At 38.3% G+C, this 26997-nt stretch overlaps 1 protein-coding gene across 1 annotated transcript in view; it reads left to right on the plus strand.

The window, feature by feature from the left end:
• Window positions 1-26997, plus strand: part of MICU2 (mitochondrial calcium uptake 2) — a 139078-nt gene that overhangs the window by 68917 nt on the left and 43164 nt on the right. Inside the window, exon 2 of the mRNA XM_058830482.1 lies at window positions 7303-7450. Within this exon, the coding sequence (XP_058686465.1) occupies window positions 7303-7450 (148 nt within the window). The remainder of the gene's footprint in view (window positions 1-7302; window positions 7451-26997) is intronic.

The raw sequence follows: 26997 nt of genomic DNA on the forward strand, positions 1-26997 counted from the left end.
ATGTAGTTCAGAACAGATGAAGTAGAGCCTCTATCTGAGATACCCAATCAAAGTGAGCAGTTATTTGAAAGGGCATATGGTTTCCTTCTGCAGCAAAAGTACACTTAAAGGGGTAAAGTTCTATCAGCTTGAAAATCCTGAAGATCTGCAAGCTCAGGGTAAGCAAAATCAGATGGCTTAGAGGCTTTCCCAGCTTCCCCTGAGAAGGTGTGCAGAGAGACAGTCCATACATCATTTGAATTGAGAAGGAGGAGATAAAATGAAGATATTATGGTATTTCAAAACAAGCTTGATCAGCAGGTCAAGGATTTCTGCCCCTCCGTTCTCTCGTGAGATGTGGAGAGATGCATCCAGCTCTAGGGCCTCCAGTGTAAGAAGGACATGGACTTGCTGGAGTGACACCAGCACTTCTCCTATGAAGCAGCTGGAGAGCGACTTTTTACAAGGGCATGTGACAAGGGGTGATGGTTCTAAGATGAAAAGAGGGCAGATTTAGATTAGATGTTAGGAGGAAATTCTTTACTATGAGGGTGGTGAGGCAGCGGCACAGGTTGTCCAGAGAAGTTGTAACTGTTCCTTCCCTGGAATTGTTCATGTCTGGGCTGAATGAGATTTAGAACAACCTGGTCTAGTGGGAGATGTCCCTGCCCCATGGGCAGGGGATTGGAACTAGATGATTATAAGATCCCTTCTCACTCAATCCATTCTATGATTCTATAATTTTAAAAGCACATAGTTAAGCACCGTGTACTGTTTGCACATTCACACATAGTATCTTTCAAAAATATCTAGCTCCTCTTAGTTTTTAAGATAAATGTGTTTGTGTCTTCACATTTTAACTGCACTTTAATGTGGAGTGATTGACTGAGAAAGATCAGTGAGAAGAAGATGTAACACATTTTTCACCCAAGTGTACTGACTGTCAAATACAATGTAATGAGCTCTCCCAGAAAATTGTATGGACATGTTTCCTGGGTGTGTTGTCTTTGAGGCATCAGTGTGGTCCCCCTGCCACTCTGTATGTATTTAGTACTTCTGCACCAGTGTTTGAGTGGTGTGTCAGCCTCAGTAGGGGAATGTGTAAGTAGGCTGGTGTGATAACTCGCAAGTAGAGGTGAAAATGTATGGTTTGTTAAATTAATTAACTGGTTCCCTGGCTTGTTAGAGCTTGGGTACCTTATCTGCCTTTCTTATATTCTGTTAGGGGAAATGTATTAGTTTTCTACTTTGTTTTATGCTTACATTTAAAAATGAGCTCTGGTAAGGCAGAAATTCTAGAATTAAATGCTGAAACTAAAAACCCTTATAAACTGAGACTGTTTTCTGTATTATCCTCATGTTTGAGTTAATTCTCCATTTAGGGAGAATTAGAGTGTAAGGGTGCTGGTAACAGTAGATCTGCTCTGTGTGCACAATTTAGTCTGAACTCAGTGAAATGTAAAGGGAGGGAGAGAAAAATTAAAACCGAAAATGGCAGGGGTTTAGATGCAAATAAACTCCTCAGCTGCTGCTTCAAACATAACCGTCACTAATTAGTACCAGCACAGCAGAAGTGACTGAGCAGCTATTTGAAAGAAAGGAGGCGAGTGGCACCTGTTAGTGCATAGAAAGGGCTTCATCTAATTTTCAAGTGTTTATATTCAGCCATTAAGAGCAGCCAGACACGAGAGTTTTGCATTCTCGTTCTTCTCCTGTCCTTATTTTAACAGTCTGTTCTCTGTCTCAGAAGTAGTTCCCGAGAAGGTATTTTTAATCTCTCATCCTTTTTGTATTTAAGGATTTTAGGACTGTTTGAGCTTTTAGTAGTGTAGTTGTTTGTTTAGTTTCAGTCACTCAAATACTTAGAATTGATTTCCAGAGAAATACGTTGTCTGTATGAGTTCTGTGCTTTTTTTTTTCACCACCTCCCACCCACCCCCCCCAACCCCCCCACCTTACTTTGTGTCCAGTCTAGCAGATTGATTTGCAAGCTTAGAAAACATAATGTTGAAAAAAGTAATACAGATCAATTCACATCACCAGAACATTTTGGTTCTGATCTTATTTCTTTAACATGTTGTTGGTTTTGGTAGCTGCGTTTGATCAAGACATGGCTCACATTCTTTATTGTAAAGGAACAAACTACTTTTGCACATACTTATGCAAGCTTTCTTAAATATTATGATCTTGAGCTTTCTGTAAGTCACATATTTCTGTCAAATGGATTTCTTGTCAAAACTCTTTTTCTTCTCTCAATTATTGATTTGAAACATTCAGCTCTGAGCATTATTCCTCTGTGCATTCAGCGTGTGTGCTGGGTACCTTAACATGTGCAGCAGAGTTGGAGGCTGAGTTACATTTTCTGTTATTTTGATTATTTTCAAATGGATTGGGTTGAAATTGTGATACAATAATGACACTAGTTAACTGCAACGTTTTCATCAGCCGTGGAGAAATCTGATACAGAGTTGCTAAATCCCTCTGTAGATCTAGTGTGAATTAATGGATCCAAACCTGAAGCTCCCAGAGATCCGGCTGGCACCAACTGGAATTTAATGACATCCGACACATTGGTTTAGTTATTCTTGTAGCAGGTAAAATGAGTATTACAAGTTAATTCTACCAGCATAGAAGAAGGGGAAGAAAAAATATTGATCCTCTTTTCAGATGAGGGGAAAAAAAAAAAAAGGTTTAAAATATCTTGATTTTATTTTTTCCCAAGGAAAAAGGAAGGAAGGTATTTAGATAATAGAAGAAAAAAAGGCAATGAAAGGATACAAAGAGACAAAATAAGTAGATTGTATGGAAAGGAGTAAAGGAAGAAAAACTGTTGGAAAAATTAAATGGAAAGTGTATTCTATTTTATAAATAGAAAAGATTAGAAAACTTGAAAGGCACAGGCACATTGAAACACCAAATTCTGCGCAAAGGGACAAAAAGTAAAATGAATGAAAGGAGAAGACACAATTTTAAATTGAAGAGAGAGATCACTGTGTACAATATTTTTAAATAATTTCTCTCTAATAATCAGCAGTGTATACTTGAGTTTGTACATAAGAATTACTTTGATTTTTAATGGATACAGAATAAGTGTTTCCAAAAATTGCATTACAGTGATCAGCAGTGTTACTAAAAGCACAGGTAAGGGTTATTAATGTTTTATTTATGTAACCCTTCATTTTTATTTAATTAAAAAAAAAAAAAGCTACAGTAAACATAAGGGGTTTCTTTGACTTAAGCTTGCTATTTTTCATGCCAAAAAAAAAAAAAAAAAGCCAAAGATTGAACACCATGAATTCTATAATAGCATTTTACATTTAGGAGACTGACTGATAAACAGATTAATTATATCAACATGAAAATTAATGGTATGAAGTAATGTTGTTGCCCTTAGGCATTTCTCAGTGCAGGAAGCCAGGAAGGAAACCATAGTCTTTGGTAATGCTTGTAGATACCAGTGGCTGGTCAGCTCCTGGTCCATTGCCATGCCAGCTGCACAGCATCCTCCTGGAGCCCTTTTCATGTCATTCAATTCTAATTTACCATCAGCTATCATAGCTTTACCATGCACATTCTGAAACTGACACTGGAGGCTTGACATAAAACCACAAAAACAACTGAATTCCAAGTTAAAGCTGAAATTTCATTCTCAATTCTCTTGCTTGTGGGGGTGCTCTGGAGCACGTGGGAACGCCCAGTATTTGAAGCCCCAGCTGGACCAACACACAGAAGAACAAGCTAAGAGTGGAACTTCGGCACAATCCTCACCATTAATGTCATGTAGCTCTTTGTAGTTTGATTTCTCCTATCAAATGGCACTGTTAGAGGCAGAAATAAGCCGAAGTCAATCCCAGAGTTATTTTAAACTATGCTTACAAGAGTCTTGTGGTGATAGTAATAGATTCTTCTCACCCACTGTGCCGCTGAAATTTGAATTTTTCTATCCAGCTTGCCTTGGGTTTGCAGTGTTGGAAACTGCTGAGGTGTTAGATTACAGATACCTTAATTTCTGAGATTCAGCCTTAAATACACAATTATTTCTTATAGTATAGCTGTCTTCACTTGAAACTCACTTTGTGGAATAGAATTAAAGAGGAAAATTCTGCTTTTTGCTTAATACATGCATTTTTATGAGCAAAATGAGCTTTCACAGTATTTTTTAAAATGTCAGGAATGTCAAATCTTTTCTATCTGAAGGACTTATTGGATGACTCAGGAAAAACTTCTTGGAAATTAGTCAGGATTTAATTGAAGTGGGAAGGATACTGAATTGTGGAGAGAGCTTGCTCCCCTCTGCACTCTTTAAATTGGTACTTCAAAAGAAGATCAGTCTTAATTGTAAGTGATTGAATCAGCCTTTTCTTCAAAACATAATTTTTATTTAATCTTTGGTTAGGCATTTGGAATAATGATTAGAATAGTTATTCAAACATTTATCTCTTCTAAGAACAAATGGGAGTTACGCTTATAATTTATTTTTTTTTTCAAAAAACAAGAGCTTTCTACTTCTTCCCATGTATTTCCATCCCTTACCAGCTGTCTTTGGTGGGTCTGGCATCCCTGCTTATTGAAGACTTAGAGAGATATATATTGGTGAAGAAAATAAGAGTGAATGAGAGTGAGTGATACAGCTTTTAAATGAGGTGGCAGCTGCTCTAGCTGAGCTCATGCTCATGTCCTGAAGGGTGTTCTTTTCAGGTGACGAATTTCTTCAATAGTGACAGGAGGTCAGGAATTTTGCAAAAACTTAGGAAAAAAAGTAGGAGATGGCACAGCTGATTTATTTCTTCCTGTTTCATCCTCATTTGTTTTGAAGCTAGTTTTGAAGCTGATGTTCATAAGAAGTTAGCCAAGGCTGTTTTGCAAATCAGGGATGCCAGTTTCACAAAAAGAAAGGGGTTTGATGAGTCCATAAACACATATTATTGTAATTCTGATGGGAATAGGTTCCTTTCCAAATACAAAGCACCCTTCAGAGTTAATATGTGAAAATGTGAACATAGAATCAGAGAATATGCTGAGTTTGAAGGGACCCATCAGGATCATCAAGTCCAACTCCTGGCCCTGCACAGAACACCCCAAGAACCACACCATAGCCTGAGAGTGTTGTCCAAATGCTCCTTGACCTCTGTCAGGCTGGTGCAGTGACCACTTCCCTGTTCCAATGCCCAAACACCCTCTGGGTGAAGAACCTTACCCTAATACCCAACCTAAACCTCCCCTGACACAACTTCAGGCCACTCCCTTGGGTCCTGTCACCACAGAGGAGAGATCAGTGCCTGCCCCTCCTCTTCCCTTTACACAAGGAAGCTGCAAACTGCAATGAGGTCTCCCCTCATCTCCTCTAGGCTGAACAGATCTAAGCCAAGTGACCTAAGCCACTCCATATACATCTTTTCCTCAAGGCCCTTCTCCCTCTTTGTTACCCTCCTATGGACACTCTCTAAACAGCTTAATATCTTTCTTACATGGTGGTGACCAAAACCGGTACCTTTGTGTTTCAGTTAAAATTGTGGATTGCTGAAATTCAGTGTTCTGTTATCAGTAACAAAGTTAGCTTTAGACAGAATTCAGATAAATACTACAAGACTTAAGAAAATTGAAAATCCAGTTGGTTCAAACATGTTGTAGAATTTGCTTTTTACTTCTTGTCTAAACTTTTTTTTTATTTTGTATTTATGCAGAAAGATTTATTTTCATTACATAATTTTGGTTAAAGGATAACTGTGAATCCATTTCCCGCTTTTTTTTTCAATTTGCCTTTGGGGAAAAATTGCTTATGTTACTGTGAGAAGGATGTGATTTTAATAAAAATGCAGCGTGTTAATACCCAGCAACCATGAAATACTCATTTGAGATTTGCAGCATTTGTTGAGTCTTCTTAACTAAGCAATTTTAGAGTGACTTGTCCCCTAAAGTTTTTAAGAGTATAAAGCTACATTTGTTGCTGCAGTTGGTTTATTTTTAAGCTGTATTCTCCAGAACACACAGGTCTGAACAGCAGCAGTGCACTCGAGTTGTAGGCCATGATAGAGCTCTATACAGCAAGAAGCTTAAAGCAATTCTGTCTAAACCAAAGCAAGTCTTAGCTTCAGAAACTTGGACACAGGCCATATTTTCCTTGCCTATCTAGAGTATCGCTGTTCTAAATCTAAATAATGAGTATTTTGGGTTTTTTCTTCTTGTTGGTTCCCTCTCACACTTCTTTGAAACCTGAGGTTTGACGCAAACAAACATGCTACGAGGGAGAACTAAAATTGACTACAACGGGTGCCTGTAGCCTATCATTCTGTGAAATATTTTAACAAGTCCTTCATGCTAACACAGAGGCTCAAGGCATGGGATTAAATGGCAAGTTGAAGCCTTCTATTTAGAAATATAATAATGTACAATATACTATATGATGGTAATTGTTCTGTGATTAATGTTCAAATACACACAGTGTGCATTCTGAATTTTAGAGTTTCTCATTTTCCTGTTGTCATTTACCATTTCTAAATCCTAAATTGTAAATATCTCTGTCTCACCAGGCCTGTGTTCCCTTTTGCTGCCAGTAGGTACTGGTGCCACTCATCAGAGTATTGACAACTTGTATGGTTTTGATCCTGTATCTTTCAATATTTATGAGAAGAGGGTCAAGTTGGAGATTTTTTGTTTCCTAGACTAGTTGAATCTTTGCATTTGGTGGTATGATCTCTGACTCTTTTGTTAGTGTTTTCATTGCTTTTCCCATTTTTCTGACTTATCTGAAAGACAGGCCCATACTTAAACTAGAACATCATTATTCTCCCATCTTAGCAGTTGCTCCACAGTTTGATAATTAACTTCAGGAATGGGTCATTTGCATGGATATGCAGCACAGTTCAGCCTTTGCTGAGCCTGCCACTAACCTGGTGAGATACTGTTTCCTGTTTGGTGGGCTTAGGTTTTTTGTTGAGTTAGTGAGCTAACTATGCTCACTAACTTATGCACTAACAATTTGGCTCAGCAAGAGCCCAACAAGTGGCAGAGCTGGCAAAAAAGGAGGTGCAGGACCACTTAGCCAAGAGCAGGGGAGTGGGAAGCTGGAGCAGCCTTTGGTGACATCCAGCCATTAATTTGGCTCACCTGTGTTGTTAAAGCATGCTGTCAATGAAGCCAAAAAATACTTTGACTATCATATAAGCATGTCATTCTTTAAGACTGTGCCATAAAAGCTTTAATTGCTGCTAGCTTTTTGTTGTGGTTACCCACAAAATACTGAGGTTGATCAAGATTGAGTATAGGATTTTTTCTAATTACATCTTTGGTCTACAAATGTGGTGGACTTTTTTTCTTTTTCAGAAGGAAGATGTCATTCATGCAGACATGGATGAAAGACTGTCTCTTCGAAAGCACCGCTTCATGCATTTTGCATCACTGGAATATGAAGGAGAATATTACATGACACCACGAGATTTCTTGTTCTCAGTGATGTTTGATCAAGTTGAACGTAAGTTGTTTTCATGTCGTTGTATTTGTGAAGGAGAAGAAACTTGCTGGTCCCCTTAGAGATGTCAGTTGCAAATTGCTGGGATGATATCCTATATGTTTCATAAATCAGCAGAAGCCAATTTTTAAATGTTGCCCATATGGATTCTTAGACACCAATACCCTTTACCCAAATGAAGTGAGGCTGATGATTTAGAAACTAGTGACTTGCTGATGACATCACTGCCTAATTCACGTCTGATCAGTATGTAGTTCCTCAATTGCTTACATGCCACAGAAAATAGAATGAGTGTATTATAGTAGTGTTCATACCACTCCTGGTACTGTTCTCTTCTGTCCACTTCACCGGTGAGTAACTCGGTGACCCTTTTTCTTAGAGGAGGCAGTGATGGGAGTGAGATGAGAATAATAGAGGCCAGAGTTCAGTTCTTCATTTTTGGTTTTAAATCTCCTTTGATTTTTACATAACCTAATTAAGAACAAATCAAAATCACATGTCTTTTCAAGAACTACTTATAAAAGTGTGCTTTCTGAGGAGAAGATAGGAACAGCGCACAAATAAAAAGTGGACAGATCATTGCCCTTTTCTGCAGGTTTCCTGGCTTCATTAATTCTGCCTCATTCCTTAAGCTTTTTTTGTCTTTGTATCTTCTATTATTTCCATGATACAGTATTTTTTTTGATGATACATGCTTTTATCCTCAAAAAAAATGGGTTTTACATTTTTCCAAGATTTTTTTTTTTTGCTTTTGAAAGGTTAAGCTTTCCAGTTTCCAGAGAGGATTGGCACTTAGAGGACAAATACTCTGTTAGTTCATCTGCTGAGGGAAAGAGGGAGAAATCCCACCTTTAGTAGTTATCTGCTGCAATCTTCACATGCTGACCAGGAGAGCATGTTGTCTAGCAAAAGCTGTTCAAAGCCTGTGATACTCTGCCCACCTACCAGCAAATGCTGTAGTGACTTGGGAGTATTGAACTGTCTGGAATCCTTCCGACAATCCAGAAGGGAATTCAAGGTCCTGTGGAAGGGTTTGAGAGACAGGGAGGAGGAAGGAGACCAGAATGCACTTTGATTCAAGTCTGTCGAAAACCTAGGGCAGAAAGCAGTTTAAAAGAGCTGCAAGTGGTCAAAGAATAAGACACAAGTATCTGAAATAAAAGGAGTTTTCCAGTATGTGACAAAAATCTATATGTGATAAGGATACATGAATTCACCACTGACAAACGGCTTCTAATATTACTCAAAGCTGAATATAAATCCTTAGAAGTACTTTATGACCTTCAGAGTCATGGAGATTTTTAAAATACTGGTTTTTACTATATGGGTGTTAGACTTTGTTCCCCCTCAAAACTTAAGTCATTAAGTTAAAAACCTAAAAACCTAAAATTTTGAGTTTTCCAGCCTGAAAGACAGTGAATACAGAAACATTTAGTTTTGAAGGTGTGGTTTTCAGACAGTTGTCTCTGAAGACAAGGTTAAAGAGATAAGTGTTTTTCAGTCCTAGCCTTTCATACATATTAATTGGTTACTCCAAGTATAATAGTACACATGCAGATTTTTAATGAAGTGGTATGTGGTGAAATTTATTTGCAATGCAGCCAAGTTAATTTCAGTTCCTTTGTTAATATGAGTAGGAAACAGCATTAAACAGAAACGAATAAATAATGACAAGAAAAAAAAGCAGCTTTACTCTAATGAATATTTAGCATTTCAAATTGAGGTCAGGCTTGCAGCAGTAGCCTCATAGATGCTTGGTAGAAAAATGCTGACACTTGAACCAAATGTTCCCAAATATTTTTTTTAACCGTCATTGGTATGGATTCTTTGGCCAGTAGCATAAACACAATGGCAAGCAATTAATTTCTCTTGATTGGGATTTTACATTTTTATGTGACTGCAAACAGACACAGAATTTGATAGTAGAGAAATATGGCACTTGAAGTATTTTAAAGGTAGTGGTTTTATTCATCATGTTTCATATGAGGAAAATAAACAGACCTATCTCAAGTGTCTATCCTGTTTTATTCAGAGTAGATCAAGACAGTGAACTTAATACCAGAGCAGCAATTATTTTGGAAGCCTTCCACTTACATAAAAAAATAATTATTTTTCACCCTGAACAGTGCCTTTAGAAAGGAAAAAGGTATGACTTATCCTAGAAAGCCGTTCACTTACTGCATACTTAGATGCAATTTTAACATGTTATCCTGCATACAAATGGTGAGTCCTACGATGCTAAACTTCAAGCAGTAATGATTTGGTTATTCTCTACCTATTTTTGATTAATTGCTAATAAGTAAAAAAACCCTGACTTCTCAGCAAAATCTGAAGCACCCTGGCAGTAACCGTTCATAAATATTTTCTTGGAGTTTTCCAATTGGATGCTCTTTATAGTAATATGGAAGACCTAGGGGTGTTCTAAACTTTTGTTTCTGCTGTACTTTTTACAGACAATATGCAGAAATACAACTAGCTTCATGAGCAGTTTACTTGTGTACCTCAAGAAATATTGCTGAGGTTGATCTGTCCCTATTCAGAGATAAACACTCCCACAAGGGAAAAAGGGAACCAAAAAGAGGGATGAGAAACAGTTACGAATTGAGAATAGGAGACCTTGGCCAGCCAGCTTTAGGGTTTTTTGCTCATGGGTGGTTGTCACTGGAGAATTATTTGAAACCTCCTGTTAGTTTTTAAACATCGTCAAATTTAGCAGAAAGTAAATGTGGTGTTGTGTAAACCAGATGAGTTGTTGGTGCTAGCATTAAAAAAAATACGAAATATTTTAGCTATGTGCACTTTGTCAAGTGAATTCCTGTACATAGTTGGGTGGAATTTATTACTGAAGCAAAAATCTTAGGTGTGCCCATTGACAAGGTTGCAAAAGATGTAATAAATTATGATTTATTATGGAACACTTTACCAGATAAGAAAACAGATGAACTGTACTGCAAATATATCAGCTGTCATCCAGCCTAAGTGATCTTGAGCCCTGCCTGGTAGACCTTAGTTCACTACCTCTGGCCATTTGTTTCCTGGTGCATGGGTTTCTCTATTACTCATTTTCTTTAAAGTAGGCAAAAATTGTGAAATATAGGCATTCCTGCTAATTAAATCACACCTTCCAAGTTATTTACTGTCAGGGTGGTAACGAAGAAAAATATTTACAGTACTGCCATGTAAGGAGAATGAGCTGATAACAAATGCAGAGTTTCCTGACAGACTTTTTGTTCTGCATATTGACAAAGCATAGACCTCTCTAAAGGAATAAAGACACCGTCCAAAAAAAATTTACTTGCTTTTAGAGGCAGTGCTTCACATCAAGTTACTCTGTAAATATGTGCCTAGTTATATTGCTTTTAGTCATTTTATGAAAGGAAGCAGCCACCTCTTTATAAACAGTGGCAAACAGTAAATGAGATGTGGTAGTATGGCACAGCATTTGTGCCAGCACAAAACTAACACAACAGCTTTTTTTTTCTACCAGTTAGTGCAGTGCATACTAAACACAACACCATTGGGGATTCTGGATTCGTGGCTGTATGCCATGTAATCTTGTGTTAAAACTATGTTACTGCAGGGATATGCAAAACCAGCCAAGTTCTTCTGGGTAAGCTGTGGGATGTTCATGTAAATCATCATACCTGACAACGATGGTTTAGTGAAAAAGTGTTCTCTGTAACTGTTCTTATTGTGATGTAAAAATACTTCAAAATGTCTACTAATATCTAAAACAAATAATATAAACTTGTTGTGTTGCATCAGAAATTCTAGCACTTTTAAGATCCGAGGTACAGGAAGGATAAAATTCTGCTGCTTTACACTGAGTTTTCATTGCAATGCAGGAGCATTTTTGACAGACCCTTCATGTAAAAATTTGTGTCTTAAAAAGTTGTGCTTACTTATTATAATACTTACTATTAGGCTCATATTCCAGATTAGACAACTAATACTGTGTTAGAGCTCCATGGAAATACCATCTCTGATGTGCTGCTGCAGAACATATAAGAAAATCTGTATTAATTTTTGAAAATCACAGCAAGAGTCCTTTAGGAAATGAAGATTTTCCAGTGCATTGAATCTGAACTGTGCTTATGTTTATTTTTTTTCTGGAGAAGATTATTCTAATCATCTTCCAGGTAGAAGACAAACCTTCATGTTACCTTGTCTGATAACAGTTGACACTTGCTAAATAAAGATCTTAATCCTTCTGTGTCTACTCAGTCCAGATTTAATGTATTGTAGCATCTTCATTCATTCAGCTGCTGTAAAAGAGATTTTCCTGTGTTCTACAGTACGAGGGTACCAGAGGCAGTATTGCCATGGCAGAGTCCTGTCAGTGAGGATTAGTGTCTTGTAAGTTTCCTTGGAGAAGTTGTTAAGCTTTGTGTGGGAACACAGTTGGTGCAAAATTGTGATGTGTTTGCAGGCTTGATATTTGACTTGATGTGTGGCTTCCTGTCACAGTATCAGCATGGCCATGGTTCTGAGTGAATCTGAGGAAAGGACACAGTGCAAGGCTGTGGTGGCTGAAAATTGAGTTCTCCATTGTCCTTAGTTGAGGTCAGTGCTGGTGCAGTCAGTGGTGTTAGGAGAGCCAAGAGGGACCAGTAAGTAGATGAACACTTTGGAATGAGCTGAGTCAGTCCTTTTATTTTTGGGTCTTGAGTTTTTTGCTTTTGGCGGGAGTTCAGATGCCTATGCTTTTGTGTCTTCTTTTTGACCTGAATTTCATACACAATAACTAATCATACTCATGTGAGTCATGCATCAGTGTCAGATCTAAAATCTAGGATTCAGAGTCAAAGAATAAGATTGAAACTTGTCTAGATAGAGAAGCTTCATATGGGAAGCAGGGATTGAAGTGTTGTATGGGGAGCCATTGATACAGCTGGGAACTGAATTCAATCCTTTCAAATTTCTAATGTGTTAACAAGGAAATTTTTCTTCCCTCTATCTCTGCATTTAGTGGTTTTTTAGTACAAATATTTTGTACTAAATATTTTGTCATTGTTGCTCAAATCCCCCGAACACAGTCGAGAACTCTGCAAGCTGAGTATGCACGACAAAGACAACCCTTTGCCCAGTGATAAATGGAAACTAAAATTAAGATAAATCCAAAGAAATAACATGATGGTTTAAAGTCATTAGATTAATCTCTTCTGAATTTTAGAAAATGAAACAAAACCAGCCATTTCTAGCCAAAGCTTCTTGGTCATCATTGTTTACTCATTTCTTAAAGTGGGGTTGTGAGTAAAGGAAAATAATATTCCCGACTAACTGAACACAAAAGCAAAGACAAACATTGATTGATGAAAATGTCTTCTATACTGTGGATTTTTCATCCTCAGCTATCCTCCATCAACCAAAAAGCATTAGGAAATCCTACCACAACCCTGTCAAAGTCTTCAAAGTATCTTACTTTCACTTTCCCCTAAGTGTCCAAGTAGAACATTAAAATTGGTGTTGTGCATAAACTATATTGTTTTGGATCTAATGTTGTGCCTCAGCCAATTGTTGGTAATTAAATAAGCTAAATAAGGGAGATTTTTGTTTTTCCTTTTGTCTTCATCAATTAGATATTAACTCTGATAGCTAATGTACATAGGCAGTGTGTTTATCTAAAAACTAATTTGATGGTAAATAGTGATTTGTTTAGAAAAAAGGCAGAAATTCCTATGATCTTGATAATGTGTATTTATGTCTGGACATATGTTTTGTTGAGAACTCAAACACTAAGGCACTTTCATAATGGTTGCATCACAAGTTAGTACACAACAGGATCAAAGATGGCATTCTTGCAGAGAAATGCAGCGTTCCCTTCTGCAGCATTCAAATCTGCTCTGCTGGCCAGGTGTTGCCGCTGAAGATGAATAGATCACACGGACACAGGTCGAGGTGTGGTGAAGAGAAGAGAAAGTTTATTTTTCCCCCCAGGATTTATAGGCTCCTGACCACAGCCAGGGATTGGATGGTCAGGATAACACTTTCTCACTGCACTGGCCATGAGAGATGTCCATCACAAGACGTCAAACAGAAAGAATGTACACATATCTATGTTTAGTTACTGTCCTGGGAAAGTCTTTAGAAAACTATGGTAGCAAGCTCAGAAGCTGAGTTTTCAGGGCGACAGCCAGGCTTGTTTTTTAGTGTATTAATCACTGGCCTCTGCAGCAACTTATTTGTTTGCTCCCATTTTTCAGAAAAGTGTGTTTGGTTGAGAGTCTGAAAAACAGCTCAAGGGGACCAGTGCTGAGAAAAGAGGTGTTAAGTGAGTGCTGGCTTCCAGCACTGTAGCCCTGCAGCTGCAGCAGCAAGGAAGCCTGCACAGTCAGATGGGAGAGCAGGAGGAATGGGAACCATGGAGTGTGTTTTAGCATGTCATTGCACAGGGTATATATGTATTTTTTTCCCTCCACTTCTATTTCCATGCGTTCAACTGTGTTGAAAATACCTGAGATACATTCCTTGTACAATCAAATTGGAAAATATATTTTTGATCCTTAAATTTATACTGACATTGTATTAATTACATTTGTTTGCTTGCAGGTATGTCTCTGACATAACCTGCATATGACAACAATAAGGTTATACTGAGCTCATGTCTCTGTTGTGATTGATTCCTATTTTTCCCTTTGTGGCATTGATGACTGGCTGAGGAGTGATGCAGATTCAGAGTTCTTACCTCAATTGACTGCAGTGCTTACTGATTAGGTAAAAACTCGGGCAAGATGACTTGAAAATACATTACTAGCTATCTAGCTTTCTGAAAAACTGTTCAGTGAGAAGATAAATTACAGCTTCTCAATGAATGAAAGCAATTTTTAAGAACTCAGCACAAAAATAGTACCGATAATTAGAGCAATCAGGCTTCAGCAGAGTTGTGAGCAAGGGGCAAGTGGTCTCAATGCACATCTTGAAGGATTTGGTTATTTAAAGTGTGAAAGTTATTGGCTATTTAATGGCATCTGAATGGAAAACAGATTCCCTGAAACGAATGAAAATATATTGTGCGCGTACAGAATACTTGTAGTGCAAGTAATGGAAAGATCTGGTTATTAATAACAGGAGTCTGCTTGTTGTATAAACATTGTCTGCCTTAGAATTTCAGAAGTCTTGCAACAGTTTCTGCTTTAGTCAAGTATTCCAGTTTTGTGACATGCTAATATGATATTTAAATACCTAACAGAGAAGTCACTTTTTTTATACATATGGGCACATTTCAAGAGCTCATTCTTGGTCTCTGAATATTTTTCCTATCTTTGAAGACTTTTTTAATTTTTTAGAACACTGTTTCAACTACTTTTATAACATACTGTCAACATACCACAGAAGATATCTCTGGGATTTGTTCTCCCACAGGTTCTGAATACTTTTTGACAGAGTAGTTCAGTATTTTTTTTTAAATAATGCAGTGGAACTTAATCAGTTCTGAAACATCCTGCTTAACTGACAATTAAGTCTTAACAGATGTAGCGTGAAAATCAGATTCAATGAATTTTTTCACTCTTAAGTGTATTTTAATTTCTTACAACATATGTCCTCAACACAGACAGGTATTGGTTTATACCTAAGAAGTACAGTCTGGTTTTAAAATTCCTTGGCTTGCATTCAGTTATTTAAGAACTGATGAGGATCTGCAGACCACTGGCAAATGATAGCAGGTGCTAGGAGTGCAGGTCAGGCTCCTGCCAAAATCTAGCATGCATTCTAGCCTCATATTTTCAGTTGTTTGTAACTCTTCTGGTACTGATGGTTCCGTGCTTTTCCTTAGGCCAATGGTGAATTTTTATTGTATTAGTCATACGATTTATCCTTTTTTGACTAACTGTGATACAGACTACTATTTTCCCCGTGCTTGTTCTCATAAGAAATCTTACATTATGAGTTTGTTAAAAATGCCTAAGTTAGAACCACAGAGTATCAATCACCTTTCTTCTAGGCAGTAGCAGCAGGCAAGGTGTGCAGCCTGCTTTGGTAGGTGAGAGGAGCTGTCCTTACTTGCCAAACAGCTGGCGTCTCCAGGGGCACCTTTGAGAAGTTCCATTGCTCCCTCTTTGGAAAACACTGGCACCGATTCCCTAAGGGAGAAACTGGCCAGGTTATGCTCTGTTTTTCACTGCCCAGCCTTGCACCTGCAGTGGGTTATAGCACCAATTGTGCTCAGTAGCCTTCCTCATCTGCTGTGAAACAAAAGCAAATACTGAGTTCAAAGACTTTTTTCCATGTGTAAAACACACAGGTTCCTCTTGTTAGAGCCACCTGCTTATATGGCAGTGCCCTCCCTTGGGTTACCAGCTTCGTTAGTGCAGAGGAGAATGCAGACAAGAGACAATTCTTAGTAATCAAATCAGTCATCCAGTCCCTCAAAGAGCTCAGGTCTTCACACCACCATCCATATTGCTGGCAAGCACCTGGTCATTCTGCTGGCTGCATCTTTTTTAGGTATCTTTCCTCTCAGACTTGGAAAAGCCTGGACATGAAAGGATTTTACAGACACAGCTAACAAAAAAGTACTACATTTTGTAACAAATCCTGCCTTGGTTGTTACCAGACAAAAAGTAGTTCAGCATTGCTAGTAGGTCCAAATCCATCCTACCTGGCCATTCTTGGTTTTTCTAGCTGCTTTTTTCAGCTAATCAGTATACATAAAATGCCATTGTCCAGGGACTTTGTTCACCAAGAGCTGCAATCATACTTGGCTTAATAAAAGTTTTTAAATGGGCTCCTTGCATGGAATTTAAATAGAAGACATGGCCAAGACAGCCACCTTTTGATGTTATTCAGTTTATTCCAGTTGTCTTTCGGGACTGATGTTTGAAATCTTCGGAACGATGCAGCTCGTTTTCCCAGGCGCCAGCCTTCTTTTCAAGTCTTGAGTGCGTGTCCTTTGTGCCAATACCTCTAATACTTCTGGAACTACTGAGACAGTAAAATCTTGCTGCTGCATCAGTATTGGCAAGCACGTAGTAGGTCACGTATCCCACTAGAGAAACTGCCAGTTCCAGAAAACAGAGGACTTTTCTCCTTTTCTGTTCCTCTCCAAATATTTGGGTTTTTTTTTTTTTATTTTTGTTTCTCCTGTGCATGTGTTTGTTTGTCATCCACACCCTGACAATAGCATTAATTTCTTTTCTGTGGATTTGTTGGAGACAGAATGTGAGAGCTTCCTTCTGTTGCACTGTCAGTTTCTTGGGAGAAACTATAAAATCTAATGCTCAAAAATTTCATCTGCTTCTCTGGCTTTCTTTGAATTGGCTAAGGAGAAATATTTTTTGCAGGCTGTATGATGGTGAAGGTAGTCTATACCACTGAAAATGTGAGGTCTTTTAAACCAGTATGGTCATTTTAAAAGTACACTGGGCAACATAAATTACTCTACACTTTCACTAGAAGAAAGCTGTCCATTGTTTGCTTTTCATCTATACCAACTGTGAGAATTATAAAAAAAACCATTTAAAATTTGATTTGTTTGTTGTTTCAATCTCTTTCCTCTGCAGCTAAAATAAATGCTTATTTCAGGAGGACAGTTGTTATTCTTTATTTCCAGTATTTCTTTAAAGAGGAGAAAGGGTATCTGCTTAGTCAAACCATTGAAGAACACTCATATTTATTGCCACTGCTCACCTAAGTTAACGTAATATCTCATAATGTACTTTTATGGATTTGTCTCCTCTATTAGGGGAATACTTAATGGCTTAGTGCTTGTCTTTAACATTTCATAGCTAAGTGTTTCAAAATATATCATATATGTTCTGTAAGTCAGCTCCAATTTCAGCAGTATAAAATAAAACAAACTTAAAATACAGACCTCATACATTTTTCCATACTCAATTTAAATAATTTTTAACCACTGATTATATTGGAAAACAGTGACACAATATCTCTGTGGCTTAAAACCTCTGCTGATATCCACCCTAAAAATGAAATGCATATAGCCTGTGCTCCACTCACAGTTTCCAGCACCAAAGGTGCTTTGGTCCTCATTTGTACCTCCATGTGTCTGCCAAGCTGAAGATACTGGGGTAGAGCAAATTATTTTCTGCATCCTTAGGTGAGGAAATTATTTGTATTGTGATTAAAACAGAGAGATCTGGCAAAGAACATCCTCTTAGGAGGTCATGTACAGTCAAGGGCTTGATGCTCCCAGGTAAGGTACATTTTTGCTCAGGGAAAGAAAAAAGTATTCATTTTCACAGTCCACAGTTGCCCTTGGAGGAGAAATTAGTTTTGTCAGGGAAGCTGAGAATGGCAAGAAGGAGACAACACAAGGATAATTGGAAGTGGTGGACACAGAAGCCCAGTATACTGAAGGCTGCTGTAAGTTAAATGAGGCATTAGTGGGAATTTTGATGTAAAATGTACTTCTGCATTTGGTTTTGCCTTCTTAATTGTATTTACTGAATAAATGTTTCTGTTCTATTTCTGTCTTGACCTATTACAATGTTTCCTCCAGTGTTTAATAAGGTCAGAATTCTATAGAAAATCTGACTAAAATAAAAGCCAGGGTAAAGCCAAGTGTGTTTCAGAGGTTTACTTCATCATGTTATTTTAATTCTGGGGGAGAAAAGTTTTTTTCTGAGGAAATAAGAAAATTCTAGAAAAGAACAACTGATTTTTTGAAAGAAACTCATGATCTTATTTTTGGGTTTTTTAATTATTTTTTTCTTTCTGACAGTTTTCTTTTTTCCTTATCATGTGAGGAGTTTGAAGTCAAAGGGTCAAGTGGTGGCGTATCTTTTCTTCTCTTATTCAGTCTGCAAAGTTCATTCTTTAATGTAGAGGAGGTGCTCTAGTTGGTGGCCAAGACTTTTTGTTTGTATTGCTACAGAAGGCTGATGAACATTATGTCAATAATTTTTGAACGTATTATTAGCAACATTAATTTTCAAATTGACCAAGCTGTTTTGACCAGTGCAATAAGGTATGATTAACACATGTTTTCAAGCTCTTCTATGATTTCTCTTAACTTCAGTTCTTTCCAGTCTTAGGAGAGTTCTCAGACTTTTCATGATCCTGCTCCTCTTCCCATTACCACCTAGTCTGCTAAATAAAGGTGATGTTTCAAATTAGTTTTATGTAACTGTCTTCACTCTGCTGTTCTGAGAAACTAATAAAACCTAGCAAAATCTCTTCAATGAGGTTTTTGCGTGGCAAAAATAGGTTAAACCTTTCATAGCTTAAAAAACAGGAGCATCCTGTTATCATTGGAGCCCCTGCTGTAGGAAAGCTTTCCAAACATCTGTTAATTGCTGTGTGGCAGATGTTAATGATATATGAACAAGTCAGACTCAGCAGGGGCTGTTACTGGTTTGCTTAGAGCTTCTCTGTGAGCTAATAACAGAATAAGCTAATCTTAGAAGTGGAAAGATGTGGACCATCAACTGAAGGAAAGCAAGTCAGTCACTGAAAGGAACTCCAATTAAACAAGAGAAGAAAGAAGGAAAGTAAAAGTAGAGATTGGGATAATTCTTGAACCTGGAGAGCTATGGAAATAGTGAAGTAGGTCTGTGCAGGATCAGTAAATGCTTAAAGCAGTAGACAGTATCTTCTATATGAAAATTCCTAGACAAGGTTATTAGAATGTCCTTATCTTTCCACAATGGCAATTGGAAAAAGTAATGTCACCACTGGGGTGATCTACATTAAAATGGCCTTCCTAAAATTTTCATGTAAGGTTGCACTTCAGAGCCTTATAAAGAAAAAAGTTTCCTTCTAGAAATTCTGCAATGCCAGTATTATCTTAATTCTATTCTAAACAGCAGCTCCCTTTACCACTATCATCCTTGTTATCCCCAGGAATCTAAAACATCTGAAGTGCTACAATACTGCACCTATGCCAAAAGTCTCTTCCCTTAAAATAGCAGTTTTATTATTTTCTCTTTTTTTTTTCCTCTCCTTCCTTAAGCTGATTCACTAACATTAATGGGGATTAGTTGCAATTATTAAGCTTCTCCTGAAAAAGAAATTGATGCATTAGATTCTGCTAGAATAGGAATCCAATAATTCAGTTCATCCTTTTAATAAAACTAATTGCAAAATGGATGTGTTTCTTTGGTGAGGGCTTATGAACCCTTATCTTTCAATGGATGATGACAGCAGAATTTGGGAAGGTGGCGAACAGACAAATAATATCATCAATTGCAAAAATACAAGGTTTTTGGAGTAAAAGTGTAGACTAGTAGCAAGTGGACCCAAAACAACCTTGTGTACTTTCTTTTGCTCATATTTGTCATATCTTTTAGAAGTTCCACTTAATGACATTCAACACAGATGGTAAATAAGTTACTAAAGCCTTTTCAAATTTTTAGTTAAGAGAATTATTTCACCCCCTTTTTGTCCTCTAATACAAATGTGTTGTTTCTTCAAGAAAAGTGTTGCAGAGGTGAGTAGGAGGTGTAACTAGCCCAGTCACCCCATGCAGTAATTGAACACCATCTAGTGGGTGTCCACTTAATCCTTTTATTCCTAAACAGAGTCTATATTGGTTATAATTTACAAAGTAATTGTTCTCTAAACTCAAAAGCAGCGCCCTCTGACAGCTAGTCACTGTAAATTGAATGTTCATGAATGGGGTTTTTGTTCTGGAAGAGAAGCATAATAAGGGTTTGAATTTTTGTTGTTTATTGTGCTCTGGACAGTAAGACAAAACGTCCCAGGCCTTGAGCTTAAACACACATTTCACATTAATGAAATCACCAATATAGAATTGTTTCCTTTCAGTAAAATTCTCCAATTCACTGTTAAATTCAGTGCTTAGTACTCTCATGCCTCAACAAATAAGGCAAAAATGCTATATGGTAGATTGTCATTGAGAATTGAAGCCAGGCTACAGCCTTCATCTGCATGAGAATGTTGTTGCCCTTAGGATAAGCAAGGGGGCAAAAGCCAAAAACCGCATATGAAACGTACCACCTTTTGCATGTATTTGGTGTTAGTGTGTGTTACAAAAGCACATAAATGGATGTTTTCTTTATGTAAGGATTGGTCAGGTGACTGTATTAAATTAAAGAGATTGTATTCATAACCCTTCTAGAAAACAAATGTTTGCAAGCATATACTAAACCCAGCTGAACATGGTCTTGGGCAACAGATCCTGATTGACCTTGCTTTGAGCTTTTTCCTGTTGTCATCAAGACAAGATGAGAAGATAAGGACATTCTAGTTACTGCAGTAACCTCCAGAGCTCCCTTCCAACTTCATCTATTCTGTGAGTGAGGTAATTTCCGTTAACCATGGGGGAACCCCACTTCATGGGTTTTCCCACAAGCTTCTCAGAAACTCCTGAGACCATCTTTTACAATCACCAAAAAGGTGCTGTTTGTGATATATTTCCTAGAATGTTACCACTGGAAAGGAAATAAGAAAATAAGATGTTCAAAACGATATGTTTGCTCTGTGAGGGATGTAGGGCAGCCCTGAAGGCCTCAATTTGAAGACATCTGATGGAAGGACAAGGCACTAGGAGAATGAAACATGCTTACCACCATCATTAGAATAATGCAGCAATAGAAATCAGACATCCTGCTGTTGAGATTTCCAGATTTTGCAATATTTTGAAATAGCAATAGCAAATTTGCATCAGCCACCTCTTTCTCTCTATTTTTTTTTCCTTCTAAAAGTCTGACTAGGGAGTGCTATAATATGATGAATGGAAGTTTTCCAAACTGATATATCTAGTAAAATTCTACTACGCTTTTCCAATCAGCTGTCACGTCTTTGAAAATTTTTGGCAATATTTCTAAGACCTTTTACTGCATGTTGCTGTAATGGAAGTAAATCTTTTTTAAAAATACAAAACATAAAAAAAAGAGAAAGCATTAATGATGGTGTAAATAATTTTGATATGTGATAAAGTGAAACAGGAAAACCAGTAAAAAAAAGTGAGCTACTACATAAACTGGATCTAAGTAGCTATTTATATTTACAGTACTCTTGAGAACCCGTGCAATTTATGTGAAATGCTAATGCTCCTGGTTGCTTACCCACTGCAGTAATTTAAATTGCCTAGATGCACTGATATGTCAGCTTGGACACAAGCACAATAAATGTCCTATATCGGAAGAGAATTACAGTAACCACTGCATTTTTCATGCTGATACCATTAATAAATACAATTTTTTCACTTAATATTTCCAGTTTTAATTTTAAAATTTTAAATTACTTCAAATCATTAGATATTTTTCTTTCTTATTCACTAGGAATAAACAATATCAACAGTATCCTGAAGTTTGTGCTTGGATGAATAAGTTTAAGAAACAAACTATTTCATAAACAAAGGATTTTAATTAATTTCCCCAATTTTTAACCTGCCCAGTGGATGAGGAAAAGGCTACGGATGTTGTCTACCTAGACTTTGGAAAAGCCTTTGACGCTGTTTCCCTCAATATTTTTCTGGAGAAGCTGCCTGCTCATGGCTTGGGTGGGTACACTTCTCACCAGGTAAAAAACTGTCTGAATGGCAAATCCCAGAGTGTGGTAGGGCATGGAGTTACATCCAGCTGGGGACTGGTCACAAATTGGTGCTCCCCAGGGCTCTGTATTTGGGCCAGCCCCATTTAACATCTTTACTGATGATCTGGATGCACTCTCAGTCAGTTTGCGAACACACCAAGTTGGGTAGGAATGTTGATTTGCTGGAGGGCAGGAGGGCTCTGCAGAGGGATCTGGACAGGCTGGATTGATGGGTCAAGACCAATTGTATGAGGTTCAACAAGGCCAAGTGCAGGTCCTGCCCCGGGGTCACAACAACCCCGGGCAGTGCCACAGGCTGGGGGCAGTGACTGGAAAGCTGCTTGGTGGAAAAGGACCTGGGGGTGTTGGTGACAGCAGCTGAACATGATCCAGCAGTGCCCAGGTGGCCAAGAAGGCCGATGGCATCCTGGCCTGGATCAGCAGTGGTGTGGCCAGCAGGAGCAGGGCAGTGACCGTCCCCCTGGACTCGGCACTGCTGAGGCCACACCTCAAATGCTGTGCTCAGTTCTGGGCCCCTCAGTGCAAGAAAGACATTGAGGGGCTGGAGCGTGTCCAGAGAAGGGCAGCGGAGCTGGGGAAGGGTCTGGGGCACAAGTGCTGTGAGGAGCAGCTGAGGGAGCTGGGGGTGTTTAGCCTGGAGAAAAGGAGCCTCAGGGGGGACCTCATCACTCTCTGGAACTGCCTGAAAGGAGGGTGCAGCCAGGTGGGGGTCAGCCTCTTCTCCCAGGAAACAAGTGACAGGATGATCAGAAATTGCACCAAGGAAGATTTAGGCTGGGTACTAGGGAAAATATTTCAGCACATGGGTGGTCAGACATTGGAACAGGCTACTCAGAAAAGCAGTGAAATCACTCTCCCTGAAATTATCAAAAGACTTGTGGATGTGGCACTTGGGGACACAGTATACTGGTGGACCTGGCAGTGCTGCATTAACAACTGGGCTCAATGATCTTAGAGGTCTTTTCCAACCTTAGTGATTCTATTGTCTTTTGAAGCCAAATCATGGAATCATAAAGGTTAAAAAAAAAATTAAATTATCAAATCCAGCTATTCACCTAACCCTGTGGAGTCCACCACTAAACCATGTCGCTAAGCAACACATTCACATGTCTTTTAAATACCTCCAGGGATGGTGCCTCCACAACTTCCCTGGACAGCCTGTTCCAATGCTTGACAACCCTTTCAGTCAAAATTGTTTTCCATTCTAAACCTCCCCTTGTGCAACTTGAGGCCATTTTCCAAACTAATTTTAGTATTTATGTGATCTTTCAAATGTGTGAACATGTATGAACATGTGCCTCTAAACTGATGAGATAATGCATGAGCCAAAGTCTGTTGGGGGCAATAGGACAAAGTGGTTGACCCACATGGTTATTTCTGGCATTGTTATCTATGATTCTTTCATGTTGGAGTATTCAGTACATATCAGAATAATAAACCACACAGTTACTTCATATAATCTGACACAGTTTGAAATGATTTGCAGTTCCTGCTTAGGTGATAAATTGCATCAGAGCAAAAAGGTAGAAAAGATGGTACTTTCTGACATGTCCTCTTTTTTCTTATTCCAGAAAGTAGATAAGGTAGCTTTATCCTAATGATAAATTTCCACACAATGGATGAATTATCCACCTGGGACCTCAGTTAAGTTTGCCAGCAGCAGAACCCAATTTTTAATAAGCAATCTTTAATATTCTAGTGCTTAGTCTTTAACTGGTTTAGGGGGGATGTTTGCATTTTGTAAGATGCATGTGAAAAGTAACAGTTCATCATGACTGGGAAGTTCTCCAGAATACATATTGTAAAGGAAGTAGCTGAATGACAAAAAAGGAGTGTTTGGTACTGTCATAATTGCAGCTTTATACTGAGCACATAAGATTAAATCAAGTTTTACATAGTGAGATAAGTTTCTGACTTTGTTAAGATGTTGACCTTTTCTTCATTTTGATTGTGGGATGATTTGCACACATTTTCATTCTGAATCCAAATTAATCTCTGCTTATAATTAAGAAGCAATTTTCTCAAGCTGTGTATACAGTCAGATTTTCAACTGTCATTTTATTTTTGTTGTTGTTGTCCTACCCCTCTTTATTTGTTCTTCTGTAATAATCTTCTCTAGCCATAAAGTAAATTGTAGAACCCTTAGGCCAGGGATTGTGACTTCTAACACTGCCTAGCAGAGGAACAGAATTAAACCTCTGGTGCTAGGAGGCCATCATTATCGATCACCTTTGTCTGATGTTGGTATCATAACCTGGCATGTGCTCTGACACTGTAGGATTTTAAAACCAGGTTTTGTTAACAATAGGAGATGATGACTTAAAGAGGGTGATGCTACACAAATTATACCTTCCTTATTTCTGAGCTGGATCAAAGTTCATTGAGTCTTCTTGAAAGCGTAGTCTAGCTTATACTGTTCTCTTTGCTGACTGACTACAGTCTCAAACATTGTAATAGGAATTTTTGGGGGTTTTGGCTCTGCTTGCCTACTCTATGTGGGAAGGTCCATAGTTTTGTGCAGAGTCACAAAATACCATCAATCCCAAAAGTCTGAACTGCATAGCGTACTCTGTAAGTTACAGGAATTGTTCCCCACCCTTCTGGTCTCAGAAACATGTATTATGGATACAGCTCCTTCCAGGTAGTCTTAGTTGTCCATTATAAGACTTTATTGCTGCAATTATGCAGCCATTTTGTCTCTTGAACTGTAGTAAACTTTGTCCTTGCATCTGATTAAATTCTTATTAAAACAGAATATATGCCCTTAGCACTGCTAACATCAGGCCGCTGGATAGAAGGTTGGAAAAAACAGGTTACAGATGTAACAAATGCAGAAAGCAGTCACAGTGTGAGTTATCTGGTTGCATGAACAAAGACTCACCTACATTCAATTTACATATATAAAAGCTGAATGTCAGGTCAGAGGAAGTAATTGTAGCATTTCTTTAAAAGAAGGAAACAGTTAAGTGCAAGACTTGGATTGGACACTGGTCTCAACCTGGAATAAATTGTTCTTTCTCTGTCTGCTTCTCTCCCTTGACTGTAAAGGGAGTCTAGCCATCCTCCTTAGTCAGGATGAAGTTTGCAGAAAGAAATAATATCTTTTATTAGACCAGTTGCTCTAAGTTGGAAAAATTAGACAAGCTTTTGGGCATATGAACTCTTCTTCAGATCTGAAATAGGAGCAGCAGATTTCAAAGTTAATTATAAACTTTTTTCTGTGTATGTCCTCACATCATCATATTTACAGCAGAGAACCACAGTGATCACTAACTTAGATTTAGGCACCTAATTTTTAGACATCTAAATGAAGTCAGAGGAACCAAGCATGAGATGCTTATTTGGGAGTTTGAGGACTTGCGTTTCACATGATACGGTTTTTTCCCAGATGCACCCTCCAGTGCTGAGCTCTGCCTGCCCAGAGGACTGGCAGCCTCACCTGCTGGGGAAATGCTCAGCTGCAATTGTGCTCTCTGCTTGGCTTCTTGCTGCTTGTGTGTTTCATGTGAAGTCTTAGCTCGCTTCACGTGCTCCCTTTGCAGGGCTGCCCTTACAGACCTGTGAGACTGCTCCAGTTTGGGAGAAGTGACTTTCTGTATCCTCTGTGTCCTTGCAGTACAAGTCTTGTGGTAAGCTTGGAAGTTTGAACATATTCTCAGCTTTTCCTTACCTGCACATTGGATATGTTGTTTATTAAAAAGAGAGTGCATCTGGGAGAATGTCACTTTCCCTGGATAATATCTACAAAGGTGTTCCCCGGCTCTCCTTGCCATTCCCACAGACTCCTGCTACAGTCCAGTGAGGACTGAGCAGTTTGCAAGCACTGTAGTGGTCCCCACAACACCTGCTTTTACCCTGGTGCCTTTGGTTATTTTGGAACTCCTGGTGACTTGGTGTCATGGTCTCTTTAAGAGGTTTTGAGAACTGACTTATCTTAAGTCTTTTGCCTGTTTCAGTTTCCTAAAACACTGTGTCATCCTTTGATGTTTCCTCCCTGCATCAGCATCCCACCCTTTTTACCCCGGGCTGCCTGACTCACTGAGAAACCTCCTGGTATTGACTTGCTCTGATGCAACTGCTCTTCTGAAATGGAGATTTGCCAGTGCTGGCCCCATCCCAGGGCTCTGTATTTCTTGTTTCCTCAGAGGAGCGATTGCTTTAAATAAAGAAGGACAGATGCAAAGCTTGTTTTGTACAGCATAGCAGAGGCTTCTACTATTGCAAATTGCCTTTTCCACTGGGCATACTTGAATTCAATTCAGGTGGTTCAATTTACTAATTCATGTGATTGAAATGACTTCTATCAATTATCTTTCAATGGAGCAATGCAGTAGCTCAGTAAAATCTTTCTAGCTGAAGTAGATTCTTAATTCATTTAAATTGCATGCTCATTTATTATTCAGATATTGGTTTGCCAGGAACTAGCATAGAAATCTGACCACTTGGTTTGCCATGCTTTCAAAAAGCCTTGCATTTTTTCTATCCTTAATTTATCTCTAATATCACCAGTATTTCAAAAGGAGGCCTTAAAGAACTAATTACTTGAATTTTTGTCCTTTATTGGTTTCATTAGCAGTAAGTACTTTATAAATGCATAGAAGAGCTGTAAAGAATGAGAATGAAAATAAGGTAGGTTAAAAAGGCACACTTTGTTAATATAACATACTTGTCCAGTATCATTAAAATTATCTAAGAGAGCTGAGAATTAAATACAAGCTATTGAATTTCAAAGATCTTCTATTTCAGGCTAATTTAAACAGAAATTTTAACAGCATCTCCCCAAGGAAATCAACATACACAATTCTTATCTAACCCAGCTCGCTGGTGCAGGATTCTCAGAGTTCAGCTTGCATGAAAGCTGGCAGCCAGTTATAAGGAAGAAGCACAAATTCTTGTTCCCATGGCGGGCAAGGCTGCAGGGTGGGCTCTGCTGTAAAGGCCACAGCATGAGCTGCATACAGTGGGTGTGGTTTTTAAAATGCTCTGATCCTCAAATTAGGACTGTGCTGAAATCCCATCCAATTTAAAAGATTTGTTTCACTCATCATTTTGCAGAATGAGAGTTTGTTTCAATT

Source organism: Poecile atricapillus, chromosome 1, assembly GCF_030490865.1.
Source record: "Poecile atricapillus isolate bPoeAtr1 chromosome 1, bPoeAtr1.hap1, whole genome shotgun sequence".
Classification (NCBI taxonomy): Eukaryota; Metazoa; Chordata; class Aves; order Passeriformes; family Paridae; genus Poecile; species Poecile atricapillus.